Source organism: Tursiops truncatus, chromosome 6, assembly GCF_011762595.2.
Source record: "Tursiops truncatus isolate mTurTru1 chromosome 6, mTurTru1.mat.Y, whole genome shotgun sequence".
In the NCBI taxonomy this organism is placed as follows: Eukaryota; Metazoa; Chordata; class Mammalia; order Artiodactyla; family Delphinidae; genus Tursiops; species Tursiops truncatus.
Genome location: NC_047039.1, coordinates 16579277 through 16595046, shown reverse-complemented (window position 1 = coordinate 16595046; position 15770 = coordinate 16579277). Strand labels below are relative to the sequence as shown.

General features: G+C 38.3%; 1 protein-coding gene and 1 pseudogene across 1 annotated transcript in view; both read left to right on the top strand.

The window, feature by feature from the left end:
* Positions 1 to 1341: 1341 nt before the first annotated feature.
* Positions 1342 to 15770, top strand: part of XPO7 (exportin 7) — a 38193-nt gene continuing 23764 nt past the window's right edge. Inside the window, exons 1-9 of the mRNA XM_073805862.1 lie at positions 1342 to 1377; positions 1894 to 2040; positions 4320 to 4413; positions 4952 to 5118; positions 6166 to 6258; positions 8574 to 8678; positions 10301 to 10466; positions 12327 to 12400; positions 14183 to 14302. Coding sequence (XP_073661963.1) covers positions 1357 to 1377; positions 1894 to 2040; positions 4320 to 4413; positions 4952 to 5118; positions 6166 to 6258; positions 8574 to 8678; positions 10301 to 10466; positions 12327 to 12400; positions 14183 to 14302 — 987 coding nt within the window. The 5' untranslated portion in view covers positions 1342 to 1356. The remainder of the gene's footprint in view (positions 1378 to 1893; positions 2041 to 4319; positions 4414 to 4951; positions 5119 to 6165; positions 6259 to 8573; positions 8679 to 10300; positions 10467 to 12326; positions 12401 to 14182; positions 14303 to 15770) is intronic.
* LOC109550172 (mitochondrial transcription rescue factor 1 pseudogene) lies at positions 11056 to 12308 on the top strand (annotated as a pseudogene).

Sequence of the window (15770 nt, the reverse complement as noted above, 5' to 3'; positions counted from 1 at the left end):
AGCCGGACTCTTTAGGGAGTGTCTGTTGAGGATATTGGGAAGCTCGTAGTGCGTGGTAGCTGTGGAGGTTAGGAGGCTACTGCTGCTCCCTGACACCTAATACCAGATTGTATAACTATCTTTCAGTTTCAGTTAGGGTGTCTTTCTACTGATGTCTTCTGTGTTACCTATTTTGAAAATAATTTGTCCCCTTTTAAGTTAGTCATTTCATGGGGGCGGGGAGGGGGGAACCAGCCTGCTGGGTTGAAACAAAAACATTGTGAAAGAGATTTAATCCCTTGCTTAGGAATGTGGGGATTTATAATTAAACCGATTCATTGGATGTTTGGCCAGTACTGGCAGGCCTAACACTGACTTTCACATGTGTTTTATGGAATAAATGTAGTTAATTAGCCTTATTATCTATCCCTTGTATTTATATGCTATATGAAAAAATCAGCTGTTGCTTATAGAACTTTCATTACTTGAGATCTGGCTTTGCAAGTAGTTTTCTCTGTGCTTTTGAATTGAGGAGGGTATTAAGGGGGACCTCTGGAAGTCAGAGAGGAACAGATTAAACGGGAGCCTAATCAGAGTCCCAGGATGTTTTGAAGGGTGGTTTGTTTATCTTGTTTTGGAGTGCAGGTGGTTGGTTTTTAGAGAGCTCCCTGAAGTGAGACTGGTGATCTCCGTGGGTCAGTATTTGTCTTTCTTGTTTTCTTTAGGTTAATGTTTGAAATTTATTAATCAGATTGAATAAAATAGGTATCCTGCCCTAAGGGCTTTACTGCTTAGTAGAAAAGCTGTGATTTATAAAGTTACAGCATAATGAAATAAAGTGATAATGAAAAGCCTTGGGCAGACTGTGTAATGTATTTTAGGCTATTTACACAGGTTGGTTTGTCTAATTATTATTTTGTTGTTGTTGTTCTTGTCAGAATTGTCTTTTCTAATAGTAGGATCCATCAAACTATTTAAACCAGATCTTGCTCGCTACCGTAGAAAATACGCTCAGAATTTCTTCGTAACGTCCAAACTGGTCCTTTGAAAACTAGCAGATGTTTGCCCTTCTCTCCAGTCAGTGAAAGGTGACAGTTACTTGAACCCTTACACATTCCTTTCCTCTTCGCTTTTGAACACATTAAGTGGAAGTGGATTTGCATCCCTTTGGGGTTTTGACCAAAGCACGTACCCACCTCCTTCCTGCCTCCCTGGAACTGGTTCAAGATTTGGAAAGAAGGGTTTGTTTGAGGGCGTTTCCCATGTCTTATCTCTGAGCACATGCTAGGGTTGAATTTATTTTGACCCTGCGTTTTAAATTTGGATCCAAAGCAAGAGTTTAAAGTGCAACAGAAGAGAGTCCTCTGAACTTTAGACATGAGGGATCCGGGGAGGAAGGTACGTACTTGCATTCGGAAGCTTTCTCATAGAGGTTGGCCATCTTTGTGCATACACATAATTGTAAACTGATGACTACTAGGCAAAGTATGTAAAGATCTGTGTGATGCTTACATTGTGTGTTTATGTGCTTAATTGTACAGTGATGACTCTAGTATTCATAATCTTGAAATTGATGGCGGAGCAAGTAAATTCTGAATTTTTATTTGAAAACCTTTTGGAAAAGCTTAGGATAGGTATTTGCAAGGAAAAAAATATGTCATTTGTGATTGATCTTTAAGGGAATGAGTGAAAAAGTATCTAGATATTTTAGGCATTCTATCATTTTGTCTTCTAAAGCATCAAATAAAGAAGGCTATAAATGGTTATTATTAAAGGTCACCCAGATTCTCCTCCATGTTGAGAAGCAAGTCTCTCTTCATTGATTATTATTTATCTTTATCCAGTAATTTCAAGCACAGTACCTTGTATCTATAGTAGGCTCGACTGATTTCTTTTTTGACTGATCTTTTCCAGAGCCTGGCCCAACTAGAGAATCTGTGCAAACAGCTGTATGAAACAACAGATACAACCACTCGACTCCAGGCAGAGAAAGCCTTGGTTGAATTCACCAACAGCCCTGATTGCCTGAGCAAGTGCCAGCTACTCCTCGAAAGAGGAAGTGTACGTAAGATTTGAAAAATCCTAAAGGGTAACAACTTCAGGAAAATATATTCTGGTTCTGAGTTTAGGGGTGGATTGGGATAACTTCTGTTCCTTGATTTTTCTAAGTACCTCTGCCTTCTTAATTTCACTTTTAAAACGCACCACACCTGCCAGGTTGGCAAAAAAGGCCTTACAGACTCATCAGGGAAAATCTCATTGAGGAAGAAAAAAAAAAATGTCATCGAGCGTATATTTTTGTCCTGTAATTTTTCGTCTTGAATCAAATTTCTGGGACTCCTTTTCTGTTTTTTACACTTAAGTACCACTTCGTATCCTTTACAAAGAAGACAGGGCTGTATATAATTGACATTTCTTATCCACAAAGTTCATGTCACCTTGTAAGATCCCTAGTCTTCTCTGTTTTTCCTTCCCTGTACCACAGCTGCTTCTTGTCTTAGAAGTGTAGGGGAAGAAATTACCTCGACAATGAAAATTACAGGAAGTTACAGTTTTTAAAACGGAATTAGAACCTCTTCCAGCTTAAAAATGGCATGCAATGATCAATAATGCTCTTAATGAGACATGATTTGATTAAGTTAATATTTTTGGCAAGATGGAGGTCTTGGGAAGGGTAAGCATCCAACCAGGGTATCACGAAAGGGCATCAAGAGAGTTAGAATCCCAGCTAGACCGGGAGCCAGCAGAGTAGACTAGAAGGAAATGTGAAAAGGAGGAAAGCAGTTAATTTGTTGAGAGTATAGAATTCTAGATGACTTCATTTTTGAATTTGGTTAGTAGTGTTACAGAATTTATTCAGTAAACTGAACCAATTATAGTTGGCTAAATAATATCCTTTAGTAGCTGAGGGAGCTAACTGTTTTCCCAAGTTTACAAGATTAACAGTCATGGTCAGAGATTGTGTAGGGGCTCTGTTCTATTTTCAGATTTTTTTGTATTTCCTTTCAGTGCCTTGGTTCTAGGATTGATCCACTTAGATTTGTACTGTGGGAGATGCACAGCTAGCTCTCATTTGACTCCCACTGGAGCCCCACAGTGTATTTGTGACACCGTTAACTCCAGTTCCTCATGTTGTCAGTCAACAGGCTGGAATAAAACAGGGTTGGTGCAATACTAAAAACACTTAATTATAGTGGGTTCTTCCTTTTTAATCTCTGTTGACTTCTTAGTGACTTAGCAGATTTATTGGAATTATATGCAGAAACCATTTACATGTTATATAGTGTATAGATGTACACTATGTTCTATAGTTATAGTAGCCTCTCTTGCATTATTAGTGATTCGACACACCTGCTTTAGTCAGTTTAAACCATGTTCAAGGGTGTTGAATAAAAATCACATGTCAAAGTCACTTTTATAGATTTTTTCCATAAACTTAAGTTATTTTTATAACTGATGCGATGATGTAATGCGTATGGATAGCCTACTGTCTTAAGGACTTATAGTTTTATGGGAAATTATGTTTGACCCTTGATTAAATTATTTTGATGATTCTGAGTCTGTCCCTGTTATGTGACATTATATAATATAGCCACATGGGGGAATCTGAATTTGCACATGGCTCCTCCTTATACATTATGATCAGATAGAATACTCTGATTCTCCGTAAGGTTAAAATTCATTAAAATCCACACTTGAGAATGATAATGCTATTCCATTGCTTAGGGCATAATTTTTCTTTCTCATAAATAATTGTTATGAATTTACTACTAAAACCAGCATATACATTCCCCAAAGCTGTAGCTGATTGGTAGTTGTGTTGATGGGAAGATAGAATTGGGGGATTAACTACCCAGCATAATGTGGTGGTTCCTTCTAAAACTACTTCTTCTTGTCTTCTTTTTTTTTTTTCCCCCTCTTTCTAATGCCATACTATAGGAATATTATGAGGTGGAACTTTTTGAAACATCATTATAACAAGGCTGTTGGAGGGAGAAGATTGCTTGATTTAAATGAAAGAAGAGATCTAGCTTCTTTTCTGAAAAGAGCCCGTCTAACTTCTGCCCCCTCAAAGTGATACAGATACCTGTATTAGATTCAGTTTGATCAGCCATTCACTTTATCCTGCCCTTGGTTCATGATTGAAATCAGCTTATGAGCACATATGCTTTGTGGGGCTCATTTTTCCTTAGTATGTGACCCTTTAAAATCCTGAGGATTAAGTATAGCAAAACCGATTAATTTTCTTGAATTTGAGAACAGATCTCCAAGTTAAAAACTTTATGACTGACTAACTCAATAAAATTGAATTCTAAGTCCTTTCCCCCCTCTTTTCACAGTCATCTTACTCCCAGTTACTGGCAGCTACATGCCTTACAAAGCTTGTATCGCGCACAAATAACCCTCTACCATTGGAACAACGAATAGATATTCGTAAGTAGAGAGTTGTCTTTTTTCTCTTAAAGAAATTAGTTTAGTGGTGTTCTGGTAATAGTTACATTTATGTTGCTTGTCTGATAATGTTCTGAAATTGCTAAGCATACAGAATATCTAGAATCCAGTTTCTTTCCAGAATTTGGGCTTAAAAGTGAAGAGGACCCAATATAACTGCTTCTAGATAAAGCCTGCATTATCCCTTCAGTTTTCAGAAGGTTTCTTTCATTCAGTCTTTACTGTCGCTAATAACTAAGAAAAACATTGTTATGGATTTTGAATTCTGTGCAGACCATGCTATTTAACCATCGAGGGATAGATTCAAGGCTGCCTTACCTCAGATTCTTCATTGTGACACATTGTATATTCTGAGTTGGAAAGCCTGTGAATCTTAAATTCCAAGGCCCATTTCTCAGTAGTGTGAATAATTAGGGAAGTTTAGAGTAAATAGTTTAAATTTACCACTTCTTAGACATTTAAAGATGTACACCCTTCCCTGGCAGAGCCTTCTACGACGTAGATTACTTTTGTTTTATAGGGAACTATGTGCTCAACTACCTTGCCACTCGGCCAAAGTTGGCTACTTTCGTGACACAAGCACTTATTCAGTTATATGCCAGAATCACAAAACTGGGCTGGTTTGACTGTCAGAAGGATGACTATGTCTTCAGAAATGCAATCACAGATGTCACAAGGTTTTTACAGGTATGATTTATGTATTTCATGGACTAAAAATGGGTGAAGCAATATATGCTTACTTATATATTGATCTGTAAGTGGAATTACTTGGTATATATTCTTCTGTGTCTTTTTAACTCTTCATGTGTCTCGGCTTTACATGTTTAGATGTCAGTACAAAACCTGCTTCATTCTTTCTAATGCTTACATACCATTCCAGTTTAAAATACCATAATTCATTTAACTCTTATAGGTGGGCATTTAGTTAGTATCTATATCTTGACTTAAATAAATACTTCAGTGAATATCCTAGTGTGCGTGTGTGTGTGTGTGTATATATATATATATATATATATATATATATATATATATATATATCTTTTTATACTTTGAGTTAAGTGTGTTTATAGTCTGAATTCCCAGCCTTTGAATTATTCAATCAGAGGGATGTGTGTATTTTGGGTTTGCAAGGATATTTCCAAATTACCCTCAAAAAAAAGTTGTTCCCTGCACAATTAAAAGAATGCCTATTTCCCTGTACCTCCACCCTGTGACCTCAGCTTTTTTATTTTTCCAGTTTGGTAGGTAGAAAGAATTGGTAGCTCAGCATTTGAGTTACAAATGAGACAGAACAAATTTTCATATGCTGATTTACTACTTATTTTTGTTTTTCTGTGAACTTCCTGTTTATATCTTACGTACATTTTTTTATTGGGTTCTTTGTCCTTTTTTGTATACAGTCTCTTTGTAAATTATCTTACACGTTCATCGTTTATCTTAAATGTGATTTGCTAGTTTCTCTTTCTGTGATATGTATGGTATGATACTTAAGGGTATTTTTTAAATACATAGGGTTTCAATTTTGATGAAGTCAGATTTAGCAGTCTTCTTTTATGGCAGGTTAGATTTTATGTCCTGCAAAGCAGCAGTTTTAAACTACAGTTTCTTGCTACATTGTCTAGGCAGTTTTAATAGCAGCACGGGACTCTGTTATTTCAAAAGTATGACTGCATTCCAAATGCTGAAATCAAGCTGCACAGGCCAACTCTTTCTGCCTTTTTTTTTTTTAACCAGGATAGTGTTGAATACTGCATCATTGGTGTCACAATTTTATCTCAGCTAACCAATGAAATTAATCAAGTAAGTGCTACAGCCTTCCTCATTGAAGTAAGTGCCATATTTTTTCTCAGTATTGGTGTTTTCTGCTGTGTGTGGGATGATCTTTTTTGGCAGTTGTGTGCTTTTGCGGTAAGTGATTAATGCCCTTTTGAAACAAAATAGTTCCATTGGGTTTCCCTCTGTAAGTGCAGTCTACCTCACTCTTAATATCCAGATCCCCTTCTGTCTCCAGAATATTTTTTCCTCTCATCTCAGCTTTCCTCAGTGGTATTAATGTTCATTGTTAGAGATGAGAGCAATGGTCCTAAGTCAGAACTTAGGAAACCAGCATCATTGGTGTGCCCCTTCTGCTGTATAAATTAATGTGTTTGTAAAGATTCAAAAATCAGTTCTCATGTGCTATTATTGAAGATTTTGCTGATAATCTTTTCAGAATGCACGAAACGTTCTGCTAAATGCCAGGTAATTTTTTTAAATAGTCATTGACGTCACAGATAACTACAGAGGAAACACCAGTGGCTTTCTTTTGCTCTGGCTATTATTTTTAGTCATTTACTTCTGTATCCAGCTAAAATGTTATAATTATTGAACAGGCCAGAATTAATATTAATTGTAACATCTCACCCTTCAGTTGTCAGCTATTAATTACATTGGCATCATTGTTGCTACTGCTTATATTTATGCAGACATTTCTATTAACCCTGAGAAATTTTAACTGTGAGTTGGTACTATTTTAAATGCACTAGCTTATAGTCTTTTAAAATCTGGAGTCCATATTGTGTTCTCTGTCACATGCAATCCCCATTGTGTTTGGTAATTATCGAAATAATAGCTCACACTTCTGAGTGATTTCTATGTGACAGGCACTGTTGTAAGCACTTTACTTATATTAATTTTATTCTCACAGTAGTCCTGTGAGATAGGGACTCTGGTTATCCCATTTCCTAGATAAGGAAACTGAGGCTCATAAAGGTTGAATAATTTGCCTACAGTGTCACAGTTACCTGGCAACAGTATATGAATTCAAACCCATATAGGCTTATTGCAGAGCCTGTGCTCTTAGCAACTAACTTATTATTACCCACTATTACCCCTGTAGTAAGAGAGCATGCGTTAACTAAGTACAGAAATTGTGGGGTTAATGCTCTCCCCTTTGAAGCTTGGTTCCAGAAAATCCATCAGTGTTGGTATTTTTAAAATCTTCGAAATTTTGTCTTTTTTAAGAAAATAATAGAAATGTGTGTGACATACTTAAGATGTAATTATTCTCTGTATTATGATCAGTATAACAGATTGTATATAGCATCTGGTATATAATCTAGCATCACCTTTTTATCCAAGACATTTATGATAACACAGTGACACTGAAGCTAAAATTGGAACACTTTGAACCTCTATGTAACTTAGTTTTCTGTTGGCTTTTTTTTTTTTTTTGGTTGTCATTTAAATCAGAAAGCATATTTCTGTTACCATTCCTATTTGAACTTAGAAATAAAATTAAGGGGGCATTCCATAACTTGGTTGTCTATCAGAAATCTTGCTGCATTTTTTCTTTAATGTGCCAGAAGCAAAATGAGCTCCCTCCTGGTTGAACTGAACAGTATATAGAAGAGATTTAAGCTTACAGTAAATGGTTGGACTGAAATTACTCTAGGCAACCTTGAAATTCCTTTATTGCACTCATTGAGTACCTACTGTGTGTCAGAAATAGAGGGCATACTAAAGAAGTAAAAGACTTAATCCCTGACCACAAAAACCTTTAAAATATGACGAAGAGACAAGAACAGAGGAGTGAATGAGAGACGAATACAACCACTTAAGTACTCACTTCTGTGGTATAGACTACATGTTGAAATAGGTTAGAGAAGGAAGAGAGTATTACAGGCTATCGTCTATCTTAAGTTCATGGCTGTTAGTCAATGACTGTTTTAGAAATTTTGTAGTAACTTCAGCCCTGACTGGATTGTTTACCAAAACCCAAGCCTTGCTACTGTCTGGTTTTGAGACTAAGCCACAATACAACATGATAGAAATTATTAGCAATGTCTTCCAACAGTTTGTTAAATTTTACCTCCCTGAGTGCAGAGGAAATTAAAATTTTGCAGTGGAGATACTCACCTCTCCTTCTGTCTTCCCTCTGTATGCGGTAGAGACATGATATCCTGGCTAGCTGTTATTAGCAGCTTACTGTCATCTGCATTCTCTCACTAAATATGGTCTAACAGTAACTTAAATGTTTAAAATGTATTTTGTTATTTATGTTGGTCTTATTGAAAATCCTTCTAGTTTACTTGAAGTCTACATGAAAATTTTTTTCTTTGCAACTAATTCTAAAACTTGCGTTGGTTTGTTTTTCTGCACAGGCAGACACCACCCATCCTTTAACCAAGCACAGAAAAATAGCCTCTTCTTTCCGAGATTCATCCTTATTTGATATCTTCACTCTTTCCTGCAATCTGCTAAAACAGGTGAGATTGTATGCTGGGACCTGATTCACAGATCCTTTTGAAAGGATGAGAATAAGTGGGGACTTGTTATGACCCCATGAGAGTTTATGCATCTCTTTAATCATCGTCATGTCTCACGTAATACATATGTCCGAGCTGTTGAAGAAGCTTACCAAACTGAAAGAAAGAATTGTGATTTCCCTATTTCACATCTATTCCCCTAGGTAAAGAGCAGTATGTGAACACTTATCCCATGCTCCTATTTTAAAGGAACTAGTTTACCACAAAGTTTGAGGTTTTTCTTGTTTGCTTTTTTTATATCCACATAAGACCTTCCTATGTGGAGTAAAAGCATCTTCACTTTATGGTGTTTGGATTCTCAGTGCTTTGAAAGCAGTCTCAGACTACATTGTTAGCATACTAAAACAAGCTGGCTCCCCTGTCCCCTGCTGAGTTACAGGCAGCAAATAAACAAGCAACATCTGTAAGGAAAAGTAGATTTTGAATTTTTAACATCCACTTAGACTTCATAACCTGAAGGGGTAGACAGTGTCACAGAAGGAAATTACCAGTTTTAAAATAGCAAGTTGGTATTTCATTTATTGATAGACTTGAACTGAGGAAGAAATGTTAACTTGTGAGTTCTACACATGTATAACCATGTTTGGATGCTTTGTCGCTCTAGAAAGCCAAATGGAATTAGCCTCTGGCTTCGTGTTCGTTTGGGGGTTTTTTGTTTGTTTGTTTTCTTGTTCTTGTTCTCATTTTCCAGTGTGTCTCAATTGTAGTATTAGAAGCAGGTTTGGATTTTTCTTTTGTCCCAGTTAATGATGTCCATCTTTTCCTTCAGTTACCTCGTTTTACTTCAGAATTCCCAAAAAATTCTCAGTTTGGGCAAGCTGCCTCGCAAAAGCTGTTGTAGCTCACAAGCTGCCTCGCAAAAGCTGTTTCTAGAGGGAAAAAGCTTTTGAGAAAACTGAGCCTTGAAACCTCCTCTAATACTGATTCTGTCAAAAACAATGAGCCAGCCAGTCACTGAGGTCACAGCTGGTAGAAATTTGAATCTCATAGTCACCGTAGCTCTGGACCACTATTGAGCTATAGGCCGGTACACTGCTGATGAATAAATAAAATTCAGTGGTGATTTTGTTTTGATTGTGGTTTGAAAGATTTTTGTTGATGCTGGCTATGGTAATGTTAAAAAGAGGAAGGAAGATGGGGCAGGGTGTAAAATTTACTAGAACTCCCTCCAGAGTTTAGTCCCAGCCCTGTCTAGAAATAATAAGGATCTAAAATTCAAATAAAGTAACCAAACATCCCATATTGCTTCAGAATTCACTGTGGCCACGATGCCTACAGCATATAAAGAGTAAGTGTCAAAGGGGGAATTTCTTTAAATACCAGCTTCATGTTTTTATAGTAAATATGTTTTAATAGTAAATAAGGAGCTAGGAGTTTCATAGTGATGGAAGGACTTTGAAGGTGATGGAAGTGCAGCATCTTTGGGGAGAGAAACGTCACTTGACTGTGTTGGAATACCTCCCTCTTTTTCTGGCTTAGCAGCCTCCTCGTAAGTAAGTCTGGTAGCAAGCTTGGAAGAGAAGAGTGATTGTTTGGGGCTCATTATGTGGTCATTTTTACAGGCTTCTGGAAAGAATCTGAACTTGAATGATGAAAGTCAGCATGGCTTGCTGATGCAACTGCTCAAACTCACTCATAACTGCCTAAACTTTGATTTCATTGGCACTTCTACTGATGAGTCCTCAGATGACCTGTGCACGGTACAGATTCCCACCAGCTGGCGATCAGGTAATACAGTCGCGCCCTCTGAAACAGGTGGCCTCTCCACTCTACCTGGAGTCTGCAGGGTGGTCTCAGGAACCCCTGGCAAATCCCCTGCTTGCTCTTAGAGAAAACTTAGGATGTCAGTATGGGTCTTTTTAAAGTCAGAGAGAGGCTGTTGGAGGATCCTCCAGCCGGGGAGAAGTCTTTAATTACTGGGTTCCTGGCGGATGTGAGTTTGACCTTGTGTTGATCACCTAGAGACTTCTGATATCTTACTCATTTGAGGGAATTTCTAACTTTAAAAACAAAATCAAATAAAAGAACTTGTGCTTATGCTTGGTATTGTATTCCTAAGGATAAAAATTCTTGCTATGAACAGAGTTCTGATTGTCTTAAGTTGTTTGAGAATCAGAAGAATGAATCCATTTCTTAGAGGAGCTAAAAACAAGTGCTTAAAAAAAAAAAGAACAGAAAACAAAAAGCCCCTATTAGCTTATCACTTTCAAATGAAATAAACATTCTGTAAGATAAGAAAGCAGGAAGATGTGTGGAGTCCTGCGCTCGGCGAAGCCATGGGGTGGGGGGGCGGGGAGGGGGGAGAGGCGCTGACGTACAGGTAACTGCGCCGCTGCCCGGTGTGCGGTGCCCCCTGTCCGCTCCCGCTTCTGTTTCTTCACAGCAAGCACATGGGAAATACGGGCAAGGCGAGCTCCAGTCCCCCGCCCGCGCTCCTGCCAGGTCTCCGCGTGAGTCTCTGGCGTCCTGCCCCAGCCGGGCCAGCTCGGGACGCCCCGTGGATCTGGGGGCTCTTAGGGGCCTTGCGAACCCGGCGGGCCGAGGCCGTCTTCCCCTGGACCCGGCCGTTCCTGTTGGCTGCAGGCGCAGACCGCGAGCTCGAGGACGCTGGTGTCCAGTTTCCCTTGACCTTGAGGACCCGGGAAGGTCGTATGAGCCATGGCTGTGACTAGCGTCAGATTGCCCAGCAGCGTTTTAAGAAAGCCAGATGCCTGGATTGGGCTCTGCAGAGCGCTACGAGGGACACCTTCACATAAACACTGTGCTTCCTGGAATCGATACTTATATTTGTCTAGTACCAAGTTAAATGCTTCAAATTATAAAACACTTTTGCATAACATTTTCTCACTGAGACTCTCAGGGCTTTTAATATCTCAAGAATATATTTTCCCATTTTCCATAAGACTCAAAAGTAATGTAAGCTCTAAAAAATCCACTAAAAAGACTCTGCAAAAAGTGGAAGATGAAGGGGACTCTGACGAAGACAGTGAGCATCATGAGATGAGTGAGCCGGAAGAGGAGCCAGAGGACGACCCCAGTGCGGTCAGAGAGCATAGGGACCTGGGCAAAGTAGTGCAGTCTTTCCGATATGATGTTACCCTGAAGACGGGCCTGGATATCGGGAGAAACAAAGTGGAAGATGCATTCTACAAAGGTGAACTCAGGCTGAACGGGGAAAAATTACGGAAGAAAAGCAGAACGGTGAAAGTGGGAGATACATTGGATCTTCTAATTGGAGAGGATAGAGAAGCAGAAACAGAGACAGTGATGAGGATTCTCCTGGAAAAAGTGTTTGAAGACCAGCAGTGAGAAATACAGAGTGGTGTTACGGCGGTGGCAAAAGTTAAAATTGCCTTAAAAAAGTACGCTCAAATAAATGGATTGCTTTTTAGCGATAAAGCTGCTTTCTAGTGGTGGAGGAAGGGGCCAGGTTAAAAAGAGGACGTTTTTATTAAAATAAGGTTCTCCTACCAAAAAAAAAAAAAAGCAAGCAAGCAGGAAGATATGCTCCCCGATGACTGTATAGCACCAGAGTGTGCCAGCGGCATTGTGCAGACATACTCAGCAAAGTGCTCTTTTGTCTTTCAGCGTTCTTAGATTCTTCAACTCTGCAACTGTTTTTTGACCTGTATCATTCCATCCCTCCTTCGTTTTCACCTCTGGTGAGTCAGGACCACAATTTCTATTTCTAGAACGTAGCAATGGTGAATGAGCCTTATGTTCATTTTGTTGTACAAAATCATAAAAGTAAAGCATAGAAATACTAGGGTTAGTTATCTAGGCTTTTGAGATAAAGCTTGTCACCTAAAGGTTCTCACAGTAAAGTCTTAATTCCTTCTAAATTGTTCCTGGGAATTCCTTGGCGGTCCAGTGGTTAGGAATTCACGCTTTCACTGCAGGGACCCAGGTTCAGTCCCTGGTTGGGGAACTAAGATCCCACAAGCCGCACAGTGCGGCCAAAAATAATTGTTCCTGTCATTAATGACAGATTGCTGCAGATATCAAGCTCTTTCGGTCTCCCTTTGTATCTGACTTTATACTATACCTCAAATTGACACAGGCTAGAATGTGGGGAATTCACCTTATATTGTCTATTTGAAGATTGTCAAGACTTAAGAAAATTTCTGAAAATCCCTCAAGCATATGTTACATAAATGCTAAATGGAAGCTGTATTGGGAAGGCATATTTGCATACTTATCCTGAATAACATTTGAAACCTCTTGGGAATGCTGCATTTCTCCTTTAAAGCAATAATTAACCTCCTCAAATCTCAAAATTCATTCAGGTCCTAAAAGGCGTTGGTCTGATATTTCAGATTGTTGGTATAAAATACCATTGTACAAAACATGCAGAGAAAATACAGTAAAGTAAATGGGTGTTTTGCATAGTTTTTCTGCAGTAGACTACTTTCCTGGTGGTAGTACTTTTCCAAATTAATGTGGACCTTCACTTTAGCAGAAACATGAGTTCGTGTTTTTTGTATCGTTAAGTTTACTTCAGGAGAAGGTAACACACTTAAGAAGGGTAATTAATGAAAGGACTGTTTGTAAAGGGGTGGGCAAAATTAAGGGAATCCAACAAGGGGTGGTGATGTACGCCCCCTGGGGCTAGCAATAGTGGGGAGCCTCAAGGGGCAAGGGAAAGAAACCCTGGAGAGAGCTGAAGCTGGGACTTAGGGGAGGGCTGTTCACCAGAGGTAGAGAAACTCTGCCAACCATGGCCCAGCTGGGGATGGGGAGGGGGCTCCTCTTTCTTCCTGCCCTTGATCTCCTGCTGGTACTTTCCAGTGGTTGAAGCCAATGAGAAGCAAGAAGGCAAGGGAACTTGGCTGTTGTTAGTCAACAGAGGTCAGCCTCCCAGGGAGCAGAACAGGGAGGAGAAGGGCAGAAAATAGATCTGGAGGGGCAAACAGAATATAAATATCTAGCACAGTGGGGAAAGGGGAAAATGTTTTCATTATAAAATCTGTTTTCTTTAGGGCACAGATTGACTTGGTTATTTCATTATAGCACTACAGAGCAAAGGCTGATCAGCCAAAAGGCCTTAATAAAACAGAAAAAAAAACTAAATCTAAAGCATTATTTAAACTATGAATTGCTTGGTATTTTCAAGCTTTAAATATATATCTTAAACACAAATCAAAGAAGCCATCAGGGTGGTCAAAGAATAAAACGTAGATGAATTTCCAAACTATGGATTAACTAGTTGTTACAATCAACCTGGATCTGATGCTCTTTTTATTTTTCTTCTAATAAAGCTGTTTCAGATATCCTAAGCTACATCCCCCTTGATCGTTTTTTTATATCATTATAATGGTAGCAGGGGTTGAAAGAACAGCATTAGTGCCATATGTAAAGAAGAATATTTACAGCAGGGGAAAGGGTAATGAAAATAGCTATACAATCTTTTTGATCATTTGTGTTTGGGTTGTGCCCTGCTTTAGGTATTATCCTGCTTAGTACAGATTGCCTCAGTTAGAAGATCCCTGTTTAACAATGCAGAGAGGGCCAAGTTTCTCTCTCACCTTGTTGATGGTGTTAAACGAATACTGGAAAACCCACAGGTAAGATTTTTGAGAATGTATTTTTATTTGTGTGTGTATATGTGTGTATGATTAGTATATGCCTATCTGTTACGGCTCCAAAGAAAAATCAATCTAGAGGTCACACTTAGCAGAAATCATAGAAAACAGTTCAGTCTGTTTAAATCTTCAGAAGATTTAAGTGAATCTTAATTTTTGTAGATTTAAATAATACCCAGAAGAGGAGCTTGTATCCTCTAGCTTCAGGAATGTAGGAATTGTGGGAAGGGATTCCCTTTGGTTGTTGTTGTTGTTCATTTTTATTGGAGTATAGTTGATTTACAATGTTGTGTTAGTTTCAGGTGTACAGCAGAGTGAATCAGTTATACATATACATATATCCACTCTTTTTTTTTAGATTCTTTTCCCACATAGTCCATTACAAGGTATTGAGTAGAGTTCCCTGTGCTATACAGCAAGTTCTTATTACCTATTTTATATATAGTAGTGTGTATGTATCAATCCCAGTCTCCCAATTTATCCCTCCCCCTCTTATCCCCTGGTAACCATAAGTTTGTTTTCTACATCCGTGACTTTACTTCTGTTTTGTAAGTAAGTTCATTTGTACCCTTTTTTTTAGATTCCACATGTAAGCGGTATCATACGATATTTGTCTTTCCTTGTCTGACTTTACTTCACTCAGTATGACAATCTCTAGGTCCACCCATGTTGCTGCAAATGGCATTATTTTAGGGAAGGGATCACTTTGAAGGAAAACAAGGACAGATCTAGTCATTTTTCCCAAAGAAACTAAGAATCTAAAATTTGTTTTTTGTTTTCATTTCCATTTTTTTGAATGTACATTATTTACCTAAGTATATAGGGCTACATTTAGGTGGGAGGGGAGTTATTTCTCGTTCAAATATTTATTCCATAACTCAGTTGCCCTTTTTGTCTTTTTCAGTCCCAGAGACTCAGCTAACACCTCCTTTTTTTACGTATTTCTTCTTCACACTAGAAAATATCATAAAAACAGTTCACTTTTAAATATACTCTGTTCTCTCCCTCTTTTTAAAAATTCATTTATTCTATCAACAAATTGTATGGAGCCGCCTACCATGTGCCAGGGACTCAGTGGCAGCAAAACAAAACCTGCCCTCCTTCTCTAATAGAGGAGGACATATGTAAGGAAATAAGTATGCTGGTGTAGTGTGCAAACAGATGAAAAGTGTTTGATATAAGTATATAATAAAATACATAAACACACTAATATAGGAGTATGTTTATTGTAGCAAAGATGATATAATATATGAAATATTTGTGTAACTTTGCTACTGTAGTTTAGTTGTGCTTAATGACAGATTTGACAGATGTGAAAATAAAAATCTCATTACTTTTCATTTGATTGGTGGGAAGCAAACAGACCAGTCACATCTTAGATCGTGCCCGTTTTCTGCCATTAATCAACTTTACAGCCCTGGGCAAGTAGTGTTGTCCTCCTGGGCTTCTG